At 29.8% G+C, this 16,674-nt stretch overlaps 1 protein-coding gene across 10 annotated transcripts in view; it reads right to left on the bottom strand.

Annotated features, from left to right (window-relative positions):
• Positions 1-1,946: 1,946 nt before the first annotated feature.
• LOC147806919 (inositol 1,4,5-trisphosphate receptor-like) overlaps positions 1,947-16,674 on the bottom strand; it is a 34,765-nt gene continuing 20,037 nt past the window's right edge. For 8 of the 10 annotated variants that reach the window (XM_087168560.1, XM_087168555.1, XM_087168557.1 and 5 more), the window contains 4 exons: positions 11,526-11,683; positions 10,064-10,263; positions 8,281-8,376; positions 1,947-2,176 (listed from right to left, as the gene is read on the bottom strand). In XM_087168560.1, coding sequence (XP_087024686.1) covers positions 8,295-8,376; positions 10,064-10,263; positions 11,526-11,683 — 440 coding nt within the window. In that variant the 3' untranslated portion in view covers positions 1,947-2,176; positions 8,281-8,294. Of the gene's footprint in view, positions 2,177-8,280; positions 8,377-10,063; positions 10,264-11,525; positions 11,706-16,674 lie in introns of all 10 variants that reach the window. The other 2 variants (XM_087168564.1, XM_087168565.1) reach the window with 2 other exon arrangements.

Raw genomic sequence — 16,674 nt, 5'->3', positions numbered from 1 at the left:
TGCTGTTGGATTGCGATACTGCACACGTGCTTTGTGCGATTGTATATACGACGGTTACTAAAGTTACGTAGGGTCTGCGTAGGGACCGAGGGTGTGCGGTATTGGTCCTCGTTAAACTGTGCTGCCGTAAAGTGCTCGACTTCGCGTGCAGGTCGTCGGGCTACCGAAGCGGAGGCACCACCCCCTTTGCAGAGGATCAAAATTGTAATGGCATGTCTTCGGATCATCCTCCGGGATGTTTCTCAGACCGTCGCCAATAGCCCATTGTGCAGCTCTAGTGCGACATAAATTACAACAACAAATTTATGTAGGAAAAAAAAGAGTAAAAAAAATAGCGTATCACTTCACTGTTGTTTGGAAAGTATCACTTTGTTTTGTCCCTTGTTTTAAAAACTATCATACGAAGACTAATATTTAACTTATTTTATTTTCTGAGATAACTCAGGATAGTACAGTGATGGTAAATTAAATATCATGAAATGTGCCTCATTTCAGCAAATATTCCTCTATATAAAATGTATTTTTTAAAAAGAAATAATTTTTAAGCAATCTTACTAAGAGCAATTGGAATTTAAGAAAAGAAGATAATTTTATAACCATCATGCTGTTAGTATTATATGATAATAAAGTTCCATCCCAGGAAAAACAAATACATAGGTCCAGCACCACAAAACTGCTGGTTGCCAGCAGCTAAAGCGACGGGTCTAAGTCACTTTCAACTGTACTTATGCTGGCCAGTAGTATTCAACACAGCATTCGTCGTCTAAGAAGCGCAGGATGAGGGATTGCCCGACATTTTCAAGCAGAGGGTAATCAATAATTGAGGGCCAGCAATTTATATGCACTCAGCAGCATCCTTTCAGTCTATTGAGACTTACTAGAAGTCACTGACCTAGTTACAGGGGTAATTAAAACCCTCAAATCCAATTATTTTTATTTAATACAATTCAGTTAGCTAAATAAATATCTAGCTATCTAATAACATATTTGAATAAATTATTAATAAATGAACTAAGAAAATATTTTTAGGTAATTCTCTCATTTAAATTGCTTTTGTAAAGAAAAATATTTTTTACACAGCTCAACCCCTTAGTCCAGAAGATGTGCCCTGCATAATCTATGTTTAACTCCTTAAGGATCGGTTAATTTTCATGAAAACGATCATAAAAGTGCCTATTTTCTTGGCTTTTGTATTTATATTAGATTAGTGCTGCAACTAGTTTAAAATAAACTAATTACACTTACTCTACAATTACCTTAAAATTTTCCTGTTACTGCCACCAGGTGTGTAAAATGAGAAATAAAATGTTTTCCTTGCAAAAGAAATGAATTAGTTTTATTCTTATTGACGCGTTACTACTGAACACTCCAGCCCGTTAATATCACGCGAGCGAGAAATAGCGGGCAAAATCTCACCCCGTCATTTTCACGGGAGAGAGAAGGAAGGGGTTAAACTTATTAGTACATTTTTAAGCTAGGTAAACATACATAATAGTTTTTCCTTCACTGTGCTATTCTACTTAAAAGCAGAGTAATAAAACTGCTGTCCAGATTTATAGAAATTCTGTATCTCACAAGTAATTGTTCAAGTTTTAACTTGTAGTCAATATATGTATATAAATTACTAAACATAAAATAAATAGATAATAAAGTTAAAAATAGAGTTTTAAAATAAAAGCTGTGCGTTTTTAAGGAATCTAGTGATACTATTGTACCCTATACAGAAACTATATACAACCTACAGCCGATAATATTAAGAAGCTGTCTACAGATGACGATTTAGTGCAGTATTGATCATGAATTCATGTTTTACAGATTATATTTTGTCTTGCAGGAAATTTAGCAAAAAATAAGTGTATTGTACAAAAATGTACTAATATAATCACCTGATTATCTCATGTAATGAATTGAATGTACACTGAAAGTAGTTAAATACATAATCAACATTGTCTCTAGCATACATTTTATTATACAAAGATATATAAATACAAAGACATATCCATAAACAATACAAATATTACACAAATTTCTATTTATATTTAATTTTAAAAATAATAAAGACAACAGAGAAATAAATATTTTTGTCAACATAGAATCCCTTGGAATAGCATAGAAGAGTTCTGAAAAACTTCAATATAACAACTGCAACAAACAATGCTTGACATTTTTCAAAATCCTGAAAGAGAAGATATTAAAATAAAAATTATGCAAATCATATATTTTAAGCAACTTGAGTATTTTTGTACAAATATGCTTTTAAAACTAAAATTTCTATCTTGAAAAGTTTTTGTTTTCATTATTTCATTGATAAATTTTGACTCAACAACAAAATACAGATTGTAACACCATGCAAGTATACACCTGCCTTATAATTTAGAAAGATTTTGAACACAAAATTCCTTTTTGAAGGAAATTATTGACTCACGAACCCATTAAGATTGACACCTAGTACAGGAAAAGCTGACTGTTAAATGAAAAGTTATTCAGAGTGTTCACTTTTTTATTTTGTGCACACCTTTTCTCAGAAAATATTTAACTTTCAAAAACATACTGTTTTTTTTCCATTATTTATTTTATGGTGCTCAATTTTATTGCTTTTAATATTTAAAATAATTATGATACTCTAATGTAAATTATTGTTTCAAGGAAAGGCATAGAAGAAAAAGTACTTCTTATTACTTACATACATGAATTTATCAATTGTATTTCTTTTTCGGTTTATTTTTATGATTAAATTTGCTATTGGATTCCTTCGACAAAAAATAATGTCAAAATTTACAACATTTTTCATATTAAAACAATAATACGTAATGAAATTGAAACCAATTCAGTAATAAATGAAAAAAGATTGCTCAAAATTTGCTAGTTAAAAAGGCAAATAATTTTCCAATACTGTAACTAATTTATATTTCAAAAAGTTTTTAAATTACTTTAATGGTGATGCTTTGAGAAATTCATAAGTTTTCCTTACATAAAAAACACAAGAGTTAGATAAGAATAATCACAGATTTGAGCAAGTCACGATTTCCGTAATGTCTCTGTATAACTGGTACAGATGTAAGACAAAAAATGAAATGTTTACATAAATATTAATAACATTGTTTACATCTCTGAAGAAATTTTTTTTACTTCATTTTTTTTTATTTATTTAGTTGCTTTTTTAACTAAAAATTTTTCTTAAATACTCCATTACTACGCCTACTACAGAGTTCTCCCTTGGAATAAAAAAGCGCAAGATGCTTCCTCACAGAAAAGGGTACATCGAGTTTTTAAAGGGCTCTTATTTAACACAATAAATATTTAACAAAATGTATACTATTATGTAGTAGCTGAATTTGATTCTCAACGACTGTAAAATTACCATCTTATACTAATTTACATGTGTATTTCAAAAAGTAGTTCTCACCCATTATCAAAATGAGAAAAATTTTTAGTTTACGAAAAAAAAAGATATGCTAAAAGAAAACCATTGTGCACACTTTAAAAAAAAATTAATTGTTAAACTAGAGATCTTTTTCTATAATTTAAACTAAAAATTATGAGAAAAATAAATATTTAAAGGTACATTTAAAAAAAATATATATTTATTATATTAAAAATATATATTTATCCCTTAATAAACTTATTGATACCAAAAAGAGAAACTTTGAAAAATTTAACCAGGTGAGAAAAATCCTAACAAAGTAAATATTTGTAATGGTATCAAAATCAAACCTATTAACACGAATAATTTTAAAAGTATGTAATTATCATATACACATTTAATTTTTTAAAAGGAATATTAACAGACAGTGTCATCAAAGGGCAGTGAGGAGGGGTGGCCCTTCTCGAGGAAGTACACTACATACTACATGCATTTTCATTTGATACAGAAAAATTAGTTGTCATTTTCTGTAGATTAGTATAGCAGGGGTTCCACATTAACCACTTTCAATATATGCTTTTCGAATTCTAGTAAAGAAAAACTTTGTTATAAGACGCACACATCAAGGGTCACAAAGGAAAAGAAACAATCTAATCTAATGAATAATTCAGAGGAAAACCGGACTGAAAATATTTAAACCTGTTTGATTGCCAGAGGACAGGAAAGTTAAAAAATAATCTTTGAAAACTTCAACATTTCAATGCGCAATTAAATTGGTTCTGTTGTTTTTCATCTTTTTTAACTCATAAGAAAATCGTGAAATTTCTATAACTTTTTTGCTTCCTTCACACTTAAATGTTAGTTTAGTGATTCTTATTGCATTTACATTTTAAACTTCAGTTTCAAGAAAGCTTTTTTTTTGAAAAGGTGTATTTTTGCCAAATAAAAAGATTTTCTACTATTTAAGAATAGATAAATAAGTGAAATGTAGGTGTTATTAACATTATTTTTAGTTACCATAAATTAAAAAACTTTTACGAGGCATTTTACTTGCTTGGAATAAAAAAAATTTCTTATTGCAAAGAATTGTTCTACCAAATAATGTCTTAGAAGGCATTCAATATTGTACAGGTTAGTTTCAAGATGCTTCAAATCAGTACTTTGTCATTTATTTTTCTCTCTTTAACCTATATATTTTTAAGCTATGTTAACAAGGTAGGTTTTTAAATATGATTGTGTTTGCACAATCAAAATCTTATTGTACTTAATAAAATTAAAAAAAGTATTTCATATACATTAATAAAATTTATAAATATAACACTTTTTTTCATTGAATAGGGGAGAGAACTATTAAAATGAAAATTAATAAACTAATAAATCATGTAGGGAATGGTTTCGACGCTTCAAGAATGGTGTGGTATAGTATGAGCTGCTACTACCTGGCGATTCCATTATAGGCGATCGGTATAGGCTACAATTGATTCGTTTGTGCCGTGCATTAAGAGAAAAACAGCCCGAATACGAGCAAAGACATGACAAAGTTATTCTTCTTCATGACAACGGTTGGCTTCATGTCGCAAATTTTTTTTTGTAAACGCTCAAGTGGGATATTTTACCACACCCGGCGTATTCGCCAAACATTGCTCCTTCTGATTACTGGTTGCTCCGACGGACGCAGCACGATTTGGCAGGTCACCGGTTCACTTCTTTTGCAGAAATCGAAAGTTGCCTCTTAACTTGGATCGCCTCAAAAGAAGAGAAGAGATAGAATTCGAAAATTGCCTGAGAGGTGGGAAAAAGTAGTAGCCAATGATGGACAATACTTCGATTAATCTGTTCATTAATTTTGTTCTGAAATAAATGGATTTTTAACCACAAAAAAAAGGACTGAATTAATTTGTACTCCCAATACATAACTAATTATTTTATTGAGCATTAAATGCATACTAAAGGCAAATTCTAAGTCCTGTTGTCCCTTGGGTCCTTTCTGTTTTTCTCTTTCATTTGAAAAGAGAAATGAAATTTAAATTTTTTTTTTAAATGTGCAAACATTTCTACGTAATTGTAATGATCTGTATCTCTATTTTCAGGGTGGTCACTCAAATCAGATTTCAAATTTCCCTGATTTTCCCAGGTTTTCCAGATAAAAATCTTAAAATTTCCAGGTTTTTGTTTCTTTTTTCGTGTGAAGTGTAGGATGTGTACAAGAAAAGTGTCGGTATTATAAAATATTTTATTCAAAATATTATTTTTTTAACATATTATCTTGAAAAAAAATAATTCATTTTGACAATTTTCAAGATTTTTTATTTAATTTTTAATGTTTTGGTACAAAATTTTGAATCAAAAATCATTAATGCAACAATTGTAGAGATTTGTTGACAAACATTGCGGTTAGCGATTGTAAAAATATGTGATTGGTTGGTTTGCTGAGAAAAAAATAATTCATAGATTTCTTTGTATGGGAGTAGAAAAGCTTTCAGAAAAAGGGTGCAATATAAAGTCTATTATTATTATTAAATTATAACCAACTAATTTTTTGAGAATTTCAAAAAGCTAAAAATACAAAAACATTTTGTCAAAATAGAAAAAAAAAAACACCACCAAAGCATCGGAACAAACTTGAGCCATAAATGGATTCAGCCCAAGAACAGAATTTAAAAACAGAAGCTAATATCCTAATCCCTCTTTCCACCTCCACCAGAATCTTTCCTAAATTGAACAGTCCCATAGCGGTCAAAGGTTTCTACATTCGTTTAGCAACCGTGGCAGAATTTTATGTGGCATTCTAGTTTAACAGAGCTGTAATGGAGCAAATTTTGATGCAAGCAAAGTATCGCTAAGTTGATAATATTTCAACTGTTTGGCGATACATTTCCGTTTACAAAAAAGTAGGTATAATGGATGAAATAATTTAAATTAAAAAAATTTTTAAATAATTTAAATTGGTGAAATTAAAAAAATGATCAAAGAAAAAATTTCCAGCTTTTCTTTAAAATTCCCTGATTTTTCCAGGTTTTTATCCAAATTTCCCTGATATTTCCAGGTTTTTTCCAGTATAAAAAAAATTCCCTGATAATTCCAGGTTTTCCAGGTGGGTGGCCACCCTGTCTGTATCTCTATTTTATTAATTTTTTAGCTCCTAATATTTATCCTTTTTTCAAAGTTCTTTTTTTCAAGGGAGGAATCATTTGAAAAGAATGACTGGAGGTAGTTATCTTAAAAATCTTTTACAATTTTTATACATTATTTCATAATAATTAACACAGATACATAAATAACAGAATACAAAAAAGGACAGTTTTCCTTGAAACTTAAATAAGTTCTTCTCTAATTTATTAGAATATTGTGGGCAATCACTGGAAAATAGTACTTGAAATAATTTGGAGATATGATTTCACGCTTAATAGTTTGTAAATACTTAATAATCATTAAAGAAATTCCTGGCTTTTGCTAATAGAAATATTAAATAAACAATTTGGAATGTCTATATCAAAATAGACACATCTAATTAGTAGCGGGACTGAATCGAGAAGAGACTAAAACCGCAATGAGAATGAAATGGAGGAAACAAAATGTCACAAGACTTCAAACTACTAAAAAAAAAAAAATTAGTATTAAAAGATCAAATGCCTTATGATAATTAACCATTAAATTAAACTTTTATTGTTTTGAGGAAGCACTAATTAGTGTTAAGCATAGACTCACTCTTAGAGGCTTGAGGCTGACTCTAAATTTAAGGCGGTTTTATATGTGTTAAAGATTTTATATGTAAGATTAAGCTAAAATTTGTAAAGATATAAGACTAAGTAAAATATGTTTGAGATTAGTATATTGAGATCACTTATTTAAAAATTAGCAAGTAAATAAAAACTATGTCATTAGCCTGAGTATGGAAAATGTTTCCAGACAATGAGTCTCAGCTAGTTGTCAAGCCCAGCTGGGACTCATCTCCAATAAGGATGCATTAGCTTCTTATTATGAAATACTAGAATGTAAGCAGATCAAAAAATTATTAATAATTATTACAAATGAAATTATTTATTTTCTATTTAACGAAGATAATGCACATTATGATGAGTTCCGAACTTAATAAATTAGATAGAAGAAATAACTGACAAAAATATAACATTTGTAATCTTTGAAATCTCTGTGACTTATTAATAATCGTTAGAATAAATTTAGAAAGCTTCTCCTAATATAATTTGAAATAATTTAATCTTAAAATATTTTTCAATTGCTACAAGAATTATACTGACAGAAAAAGAAATTTATGTAATTTTCACAAGCTTCCCACAATTTTCTAGAGCTAGATACAAATTTAAATTTCTGCACTTGATAATTTATTAAAATATCACATTCCATTAAATTACAATAGAAGTATTTTGAATAATTTCAAAGAAGTTCTAATTAAAAAAAAGTACACATAAAATCAAACTCTTAAAAATAACTAAATACTAAAAAAAAAAAAAAATAAAAAAAATAAAAAAAATAAACAGTTAAAATAAAAAATTTAAGCAGGTATGCTGGTAATAGTAGTAATACTCTTATTCACATAAATATCTCTTCTTCAATTTTTTTTTTTTTTTAAATGTAACAGAAGATAAGAAGCCATTAATAAAATGAAGAAATTGAAATTTTCAGCAGTTTACAAAATATTTAATTTATTTTGTTATCAAAGAAAAAAATCTGTAAAACTTAAATCTGTAAAAAATAAGTAAAAAATTAAATAAACAAAAAAATGAATACCTAGAAAACAAAGTAATTGGTAATTTGAATTAAAAAATTAAGTTAAAAAATGCTAAATAATATTGCCTTATTTTTAATCCTTTATTTATTAACTTGAATAATGTAAATAAATATTTAAAAAAAAATGTCCTCAGTAAATAGGAAATTTATTTAAAATATTACTTTACCAGTTGCTTTGGACTCATATTATGGAGAATTCGTTCAGCATTTTCACTGTCACCTCTGCCTTCCATTCTTGCCAGCAATAACTTCGATGCATTGTTCTGTGTAAAAGAATACACAATAGGTTACAAAAGAAGCTAACAATTTTTTTAAACCAAATTTAAATCCGTTAACTTAAATCTAAAACATTGCATATTGGTTTACTTAAAAAAAAATTTTTAAATTAAAAAATGGAAAGGTTAACAACAAATTACGAAAACAGCTACAGTTTAGAACCAATTACAGGTTTTATTATTCTAATATTCCATAAGTTTATAAAGAAAAACATTTTTTGTTAGATTAGAAGAAATATACACAAACCTTCAGTTCAAGGACTAAATCCATTCGTTTTCCCCATACTGTAGTAGTAACTACCTGGCTACCACACTGTTTCCTAACCAACCAAGGAACTTAATTTAGAAACTATTAAGGACATTACATTAGGTTGGATTTCAATAAGAACAATCTTACACAGGGTTACCACTCAAATCAGGGAAAAAAATTCCCTGCACATATTATACACAATATATTAAGAGGAAACAACAATTACTGTGCTCTTGTGTGAGCTATATTGGGCTAACTATTTTTATTAGTTTTAATTGCTGGAGAAACAGTGAACATACTTAAATAATGCTTTAGCAAATGAAATAATTTAGTATAGCTGAAATATAAGTGTTAAATATCCCATAGATTACGCTTTGAGGAGTCACCATTTTTTAAAAGACAAAAATAAGAAACAAAATTCCCTGTATTTTCCCAGTTTGTAAAGAAAAAATCAAAATTCCCTGCATTTTCCCTGTTATTTTAAGTGATTTTTAAATTCCCTGTATTTTCCAGGCTTTTCCTGTGGAGTGGCAACCCTGTTTCAATCAGAGAATGATAAAATCATTTCTCTCCTTTCTTTTGGGATCCTGAACAACAGTTATTCGAGTCCTTACAACATAGGATCTAAATAACAGTGAGAAGCATTTCAATTATCGATTTGAGAAACATTTGCTTTTAAACCACTTTAACCAATATTTTAAAAGCTGACATAGTTGTTCAACAGAAACTGGTCAGATTGTTCTAATACAGCCAACTGAAATTCAAATCTTGGCCCTGAGAAGTAGTACAATATTTACATTGCACCAGAGCTGCATAATGGGGGACAGTCTGGGAAACATCACTGAAGATGGTTCAGAAACATGCCATCACAAGTTTGATCCATCTGCCCACAAAGTTTAGCACATTATGGTAGAACAGTTTAATAAGGTCACTTCTCAGGCTGATCAAAGTGGTTACCCACTTGCTCAGTGAAGCTTGACTTTGGTGATGTACAGGAAGTCTTACGGTCAGTTGACTGTGGGATGGCTCTGAGAAGTACATTAACCAATAATTTCAAAAGTAATATTATTCTCACTTAAATTGGTTCAAAATAATTTTTCTTAAACTTAAAGTATTTAATATCAATAAATGGTATATGAACTGATGGAATACTTAAAAGCACAGTCACTCCTTAATACAAATAGAAAATTGCTATCAAGGATATTTTCTTTACAAAATTAATTTAATTTATTCATTTTAAAACTAATTACACTGGATTGAAAACTTTAAAAGAAAAGAGTTAGTTCAGTATTAGAAAAATAAAATTTTCTAATACTGATTTTTGGAGAGGACCAATTTTTACCACACGAGTACACTAAAACAAAAGCAAATACAATGTGTAAAAATAAACAATAAATGTAAAGAAAATAAATCAAAACTATTTACTTGATTTTCATGGCATGGTCCTGGCAATATTCAGTAAGTGTTTCTAAAGTTTGGTTAACTAAAGCAACATTGTGTTCATTAATATATAAACCTAATAATCCAAGGTCTCCTGTAGTACTTCCACATATACAATCAAGGAACATAAGAGTTTCAGATACAACGTTGTAACTATTTTTATCAGTTTGGTTTCTCAAGAAATTCTAAAAATAAAAGAAATTAAAGATCTTTAACAAAAGCAGATGGATATTAAATATTGTATTCAATTTTTCAAGTTTTGATTTTAAAAAAAGGAACAGATAAAAACTAAATAGTCATAAGTTATGTAATTAAACATTTAATTAAAAAAATTTAAATAACATTTTTAAAAAAAAAACAATTAAAATAGTGCATAGTTGTCCAAAATAATGTTTTAAATAAAAAATTTTTAGGGGGTAGTTTTTATTTGCAAGATGCAAACAAAAATATTTAAAAAAATATTCATAACTATGCAATGTTTAGCCACTCTTTAAAATTATGATAATAATTAAGGATGTCGATTATAATTTGGAAAAAAAGAGAGAAAACTAATCGGTTTGCACAACACATACATTTTCTTTCTTAGACTTAATTTAATTTATTATATGTTTCTAATTGTTAACAGTCTTAATGAAAATATCGAAATAAATAATAGTAAATAATATCAAAATTAAATTATTAGACCTAGTTATCATTGTGAATCCACACAACTTAACAGAATTAAAAAAAATATATGGTTAAATGTGATGAAAAAAAGTTTGCTTTACATTCAGAAAAATGAAAGATGCTTTAAAACTTACAAAATACAAGAGGTTTCATAATTAGAACACTAGCATGCCATAATAAAGACAATTTTCGATACAAGACTTTGGTTATAATCTCCACAAAATAAATTGTACTATATTTTCAGTTATGTCAATGGCCACAGTTATACCAATTGTGGGTATTGTATACAAATAACCAACACAAGGGTTCAACATAACTAAATGATGACTATGAAAGATGCAAGGAAATCTTTTTAAAAAGTCACAATGCATATAATTATTTGAAGTCTATCACAATATAGTGAGTTGTTTCAGATAAAGAGTGAATAAAAATGCAGTTCTTTACAATATATATTTGAAGATAAATAAGCACACCGCAACCTGTAAATTTAAAACAAGTCAAATATTTAAGATAATTGATTTACTACTTCAACAGCCTTTTTGGATAAAACAAACTTTCTCAATTTCACTTTGAAATTTAACTATAATTACTAAATAAACAAAACTAAACACCACTCAATCTATAGCTACGAAGCTACATCCAAATTTAATGAGCTAAACTTATGTCTCCCGTAAAACATATTAATACTAAATAAGGAGCTAAGGAATATTTTTACTTTGAATTTTTATTTAATTTATCCTTTTTTTCGTTAATAATCTGTGCTATGAAAATATGCACTTACTTGCAAATCATAATTATGGTTTTCACACAAGAGTTGTAAGAATCTTAAAATAGGCTGCTTCAGAACTACTTCTTGGGGAAGTTTGTTTTCTTCGGCATCTTTTGCTTTTTCAGCCTTTTCGGCTAAAATTTCTTCAAGAGCAATGTGGGTATGAGCCCCTAAAAAGAGTTTGATACAAAACTATTAGGAAAAGGAAAAATATCAAAATTTTGTGAAATAAATGTCTTATAACATATTGAATAAATATAACGGAAATATTAAATGAAACTATTTTAATCTTATATTCTATACTCAGACATTTTAACTTAATTATTATCGATTTGAAACAATAAATATTATTGACTGCATTCATTGATTAATGTGCTTTAATCTCCAGTATTGTTTTTTTAAAACTCTTAATGCTGCAATTCAAAACTAAACTAAACTCAGTGACACAACAGCCCATAAAGGGCCAAGGCCTACTGTGCCCATCTCAGTTTTCTTAACCTTGGGCTCAGGGGTGCAGAAGCAAGATGTTGCGGCTAGGTGGTCAGTCGAATGCGAACCCCCCAGTGTTTAGCCCCCAAGCATGCTTGGTATTCATTTATCGACCCACTGAAAGGATGAGTCAACCTTGCCCGGCCCGAGGATTGAACCCAGAACCTGTGGCATGGGAGCGCGAAGCTTAACAGAAATTAAGGGATTGTCGTGATGATGACTATTGTTGAAAAGACAAAATACAACACAATATGATGAAGTAAAAATAACTAATTAGAAAAATATTTACCAGGGTATCTGTTACATTTAATAAATTTCAAATTCATGACTTAACGAAGTTACTATTTTCTCTGACAAAAACACAACAATAAATTTAAAACAGCATTATAAAAACATTTATTGAAATGGTAATACCTACTATTTCAATGTCAAACCAAAGTTATTATACTCTGCCTCTTCATATTTATAGATTTTAAATTTAAAAAACAGTGTAAAGAAAGAGTTAAAGCCATAAAATAGCTGAAAAAATACAAAAGTGAATAATTTTTTTCTTCGGCAGAATTACATTCGAAAGATACTTTTCTTGTTCATCGGAAAATAAAAGAATACTCCTGAATTTTTTGTTTACATTTTGGAATAAAAAAATTTACCAATTACTGGCTTGCCTTCAGGTAAAATTTTAAATTGATAAAATAAAAATAATAACAAAAATTCTGAAATCACAGAAGTTTCAAAGATAATTCGCTCCAGAAATGATGTTTTTCCTTTAATTTTTTGAAAGAATACCATAATTTTTATAGAACACGATAAAAACATTTTATATTTTAATCAAATATGGGAGTGGTGAGTGGGAATTTTGTTACAAATTCAGATATTCGGAACACTATGAAATTGGGGGGGGGGGGTAAATTCCACTTAAAAAATTTAATCGGCAACCTAAATCCATGACGTTTCATGATTTTTTTTTAAAAAAATTAGTTAAAACTATGACAAATTTTGCTCAATACCAAAATTCATGAATTTCCATGACTTTCCAGGTGCGCAGATACCCTGTATTTAAAAAAAACCTGGCAGATTCCTTATTTATATCAAATAAAAATATTACAGATGTAATTATGCTTTTATAGAAACTAATAAAAAATAGCATCAGCAGAAATGCAGAAGGGAATTATCAAAGCAAAAAAAAAAAAATATATATACATTTAAGAATATTACAATAATATAACAAATAAATATACCAAAACAAAAGTTTTGTCTCAGAAATTTTCTAACAAATAAATAAATAGCAATATTTATATAATTGATATGTTTCATAGAATTATTCTAAAATAACGAATATAATAAGAAACACCTGTGTGGAGACCTGGTGAGAAAGAATAGTTTCAATGTAGCTCATACATGTCGTTAAAGGCGACTAAAGCATCCGGGGGTATGAAAATTTACCCTGACCTGCCCAAATTTAGGGCATACGGGAAAATGTTTATGTAAATCCAAAAAGATATACAAATCATAAAATACACAAGATACGTAAAAAATGGCAACAGCCCATGAACATGGTGGGCGAGTAAGATAAATATTAAGCTATAGAACAAAAGAGAAATTTAAAACCTGGGAAAAGCCCCAAAACAAGTAAAATTCTAAAAGTAATTTAACATCAAATGCTAAAATGAGCAATTTTAAAATCTATAAGAAATTAAAACTTGGGTGAAATAGTAAAACTTTAAATTGATGAATCATATGAAACTCAACAAATAAAAAACTAACATCGTAGTGTAGACAGATAAGATGATAAAAGCAGGTGTAAAGTTTTAAAAGTCAATAGTTAAAATCAATAAGTAAAAAGTTAAAATTGTTGGCACAATGGAGGGACAGTCTAAGTTCAGAAGTAATAGTTCAAGTATTATAGTTTACGTAAAGTCTAAAATGTTCTTTAGGGTCACTTTGATGATGTATTTGATAGTATTCCTGCAGGCCTGATTAGCGTCTGGAATTCCGGGCAATCAAGTAATAGATGTTTAATATCCTGGAATTCACCACAGAAGTTACAGTTTGGGGATTTCCCGAAAAGGGGGTATTGATGATTACCAAACACGCCATGGCCTGTAAGAAATTGATTTAGGTAAAAATCTGCCTGCAGTCTGGTGACCCTTGGATCTTTAAAAAATGTACAAGTTTGACGACTTTTAGTATTGTTTGTCCATTCGCTTTTTCACCGTGTCATGACACATTAATTTATTATCGACTTGACCTGTACTTGGGTTAGTTGGGCAGTGAAATCCACTCGGTCGAGACTGATGGCTTCCTTGGCTGCCCGATCCGCCTCCCCACATGAGCTCTAGTCCAATTAAGAGTAATACCTTTATGCCATAGTTTTTTAATTGCAATTACCGTCGAGTTTTTGTGAGTTGGGTCAGCTAGGGCATCAGCGTCCGGGGGTATAGCCGGGCACACTGCCCCTGGGGATTATATTAGGGAACTGGTCCTCTATGTTAGGGGTTGGGTGTGGGGCCAACTACCCCACCCTGTAAAAGACCTCCAGTTCAGAAACCTCAACAATGTGCATATACCGGGCTCTGTTTTACCCAGACGACTCTGCATGGGAAGGGATAACCTTGCAATAAGCTAGACCATGACTATAAGCTAAATATCCTTGCAGTTCAGGAAATCAGATGGTTGGGAAAAGGCATTTTTGATGAAAAAAGGGAATGCAGAGTATATTACAGCTGCCATGACAAATCACACCATTTTGGTGTTGGTTTCATTGTGAACAAAAGACTGAGTAGGGCAGTCATTGACTTTCAGGTTATAAGCATGAGACTCTGTAAAATAAGACTGAAAGGAAGACATTACAACATAACCCAGATTTGTGCTCATGCACCGACTGAAGAGAAAGACTATGCGGAAAAGGACGACCTGTTGATGAAGAGCCCTGCCCTGCACACACAGGACATGAAGACGGTAATTGGGGACTTCAATGCTAAGATCGGCAGGGAAGGATTTGTTAGATTCCGTGATGAAAGCCTTCACTTCGATACTAACGGACAGAGAAGTTTTGACTTTGCTGTGTCAGAAAATCTGTTCATCACAAGCACGGCATTCCCACATAAAGATATACACAAGCATACTTGGCGGTCCCCTGATGGGTTAACTCTTAACCAGATGGATCATATACTTGTGGACACGAGACACCGTAGCAATGTGACGGACGTGAGAAGTTTTAGAGGAGCAAATGTCGACACGACAATGTCCTTGTGATATCCAAAGTCAGACTCCTATTATGTAAGAATTTCTATCACAGGAGAGAAATCAGAGATTTCAAACCTGACATTTCTAAATTAAATGATCAAAACATTCTTAAAGAATATAAAATTAAATTCTCCAATTGAATTGGTGAACAAAAAGGGAAACCAGGCTTCACTTTTGACTGGTACGCAATAAAAGATAACATTTCGACATCTGCACGTGAAGCTATTCCAGATCTGGAACGACGAACCCGAAATGAGTGGTTTGACAATGATTGCAGAAAGGCCACAGAAGACAAGAACAAAGCCTATATGCTACAAAAGCATCATACTCACCAGAATTTCATGCACCAGATAAAAGAAAAATTTGGTTCACAATCAACACACTTAAATAAAATAATTAAAAAATATATATAAATATAAAAAGAATAATTTAAAGGTAAATAATAAAATATAAAAAAAAAGTTGTGACAATCTGTTGGGGAAAAAAATATAAGAGTAATTCAAGTAAAAGTAAAGTGTGTTAAGCAGGTATAACAGTTTGTTAAGTTTTAGTAATCTGCAATAACATAATTTTTATAGTAATAAAAAAAAATCACTTAATTGACATCTTTTAAAAAAAAAAGTATTTGAGTTGAATAATAATATGTTTGATTAAAAAGTTTGAGATAACAACCTATACACATTGAAGGAGTGTCATTGAGTTGAATGGCAAAGGAGCAGAAATCAGCTGTGTTCAAATGCTAAAATGGCAGTGATTCAAAACCTTTTCTATTTGGGTATTAAGTAGACATGTACTATCAAATATTTCATCAAACATGTAAAATGATTGGTGCTTTCAGACCCTATGGACCGACGGGAAGCCGAAATAGATTGTGATTGGATGAATTGTGAAGACGTTGAATAGAACAATGTGAAAAGCATGCTTTTGCATAACGCGCGAAAGTCGACATGGTAAAGAAAGAAAAAAAGTTCATTTTCGGGATATTAAGCACTTTTTAAAAACACCCAATGAAAAAAGCACCTTCAAGGGATTTTAAAAAACGAAAATAAGCACCTTTAAGTCCTTTTTAAAAACGCTACGCACCATGTAATAATAATGAAAATCGAAGTGAAGATTTGTTTAATATTTTTCTGAAACTTGACACGAAACAAAAAGAAACCAATAATTTGCAATGATGACAAACTTTGTAATCTATTAGTATAATAAAAGCAGAACAATGAATAAAAAAAAAAACACACTTGGTCGTTATCAGAACTTAAGCTTTCATAACCATTTATAATAGGAACAAATAAGAATCAAAAGTTACTGGTTAATTACTGCCCTGGTAAGTAGATAGTTAAGACTAAACATACCTGTTCTCCATAGTCTGGGTCTAATGACATCATTTCTTTAAAAGTTTGCAGCACTTTAATGCAAAGTTTTTCCT

Source organism: Parasteatoda tepidariorum, chromosome 7 (genome assembly GCF_982258835.1).
Source record: "Parasteatoda tepidariorum strain Cologne lab strain chromosome 7, Ptep-v5.0, whole genome shotgun sequence".
Taxonomy (NCBI): domain Eukaryota; kingdom Metazoa; phylum Arthropoda; class Arachnida; order Araneae; family Theridiidae; genus Parasteatoda; species Parasteatoda tepidariorum.
The sequence above is the reverse complement of the archived record's forward strand: the minus strand, read 5'-3'. Positions and strand labels throughout refer to the sequence as shown.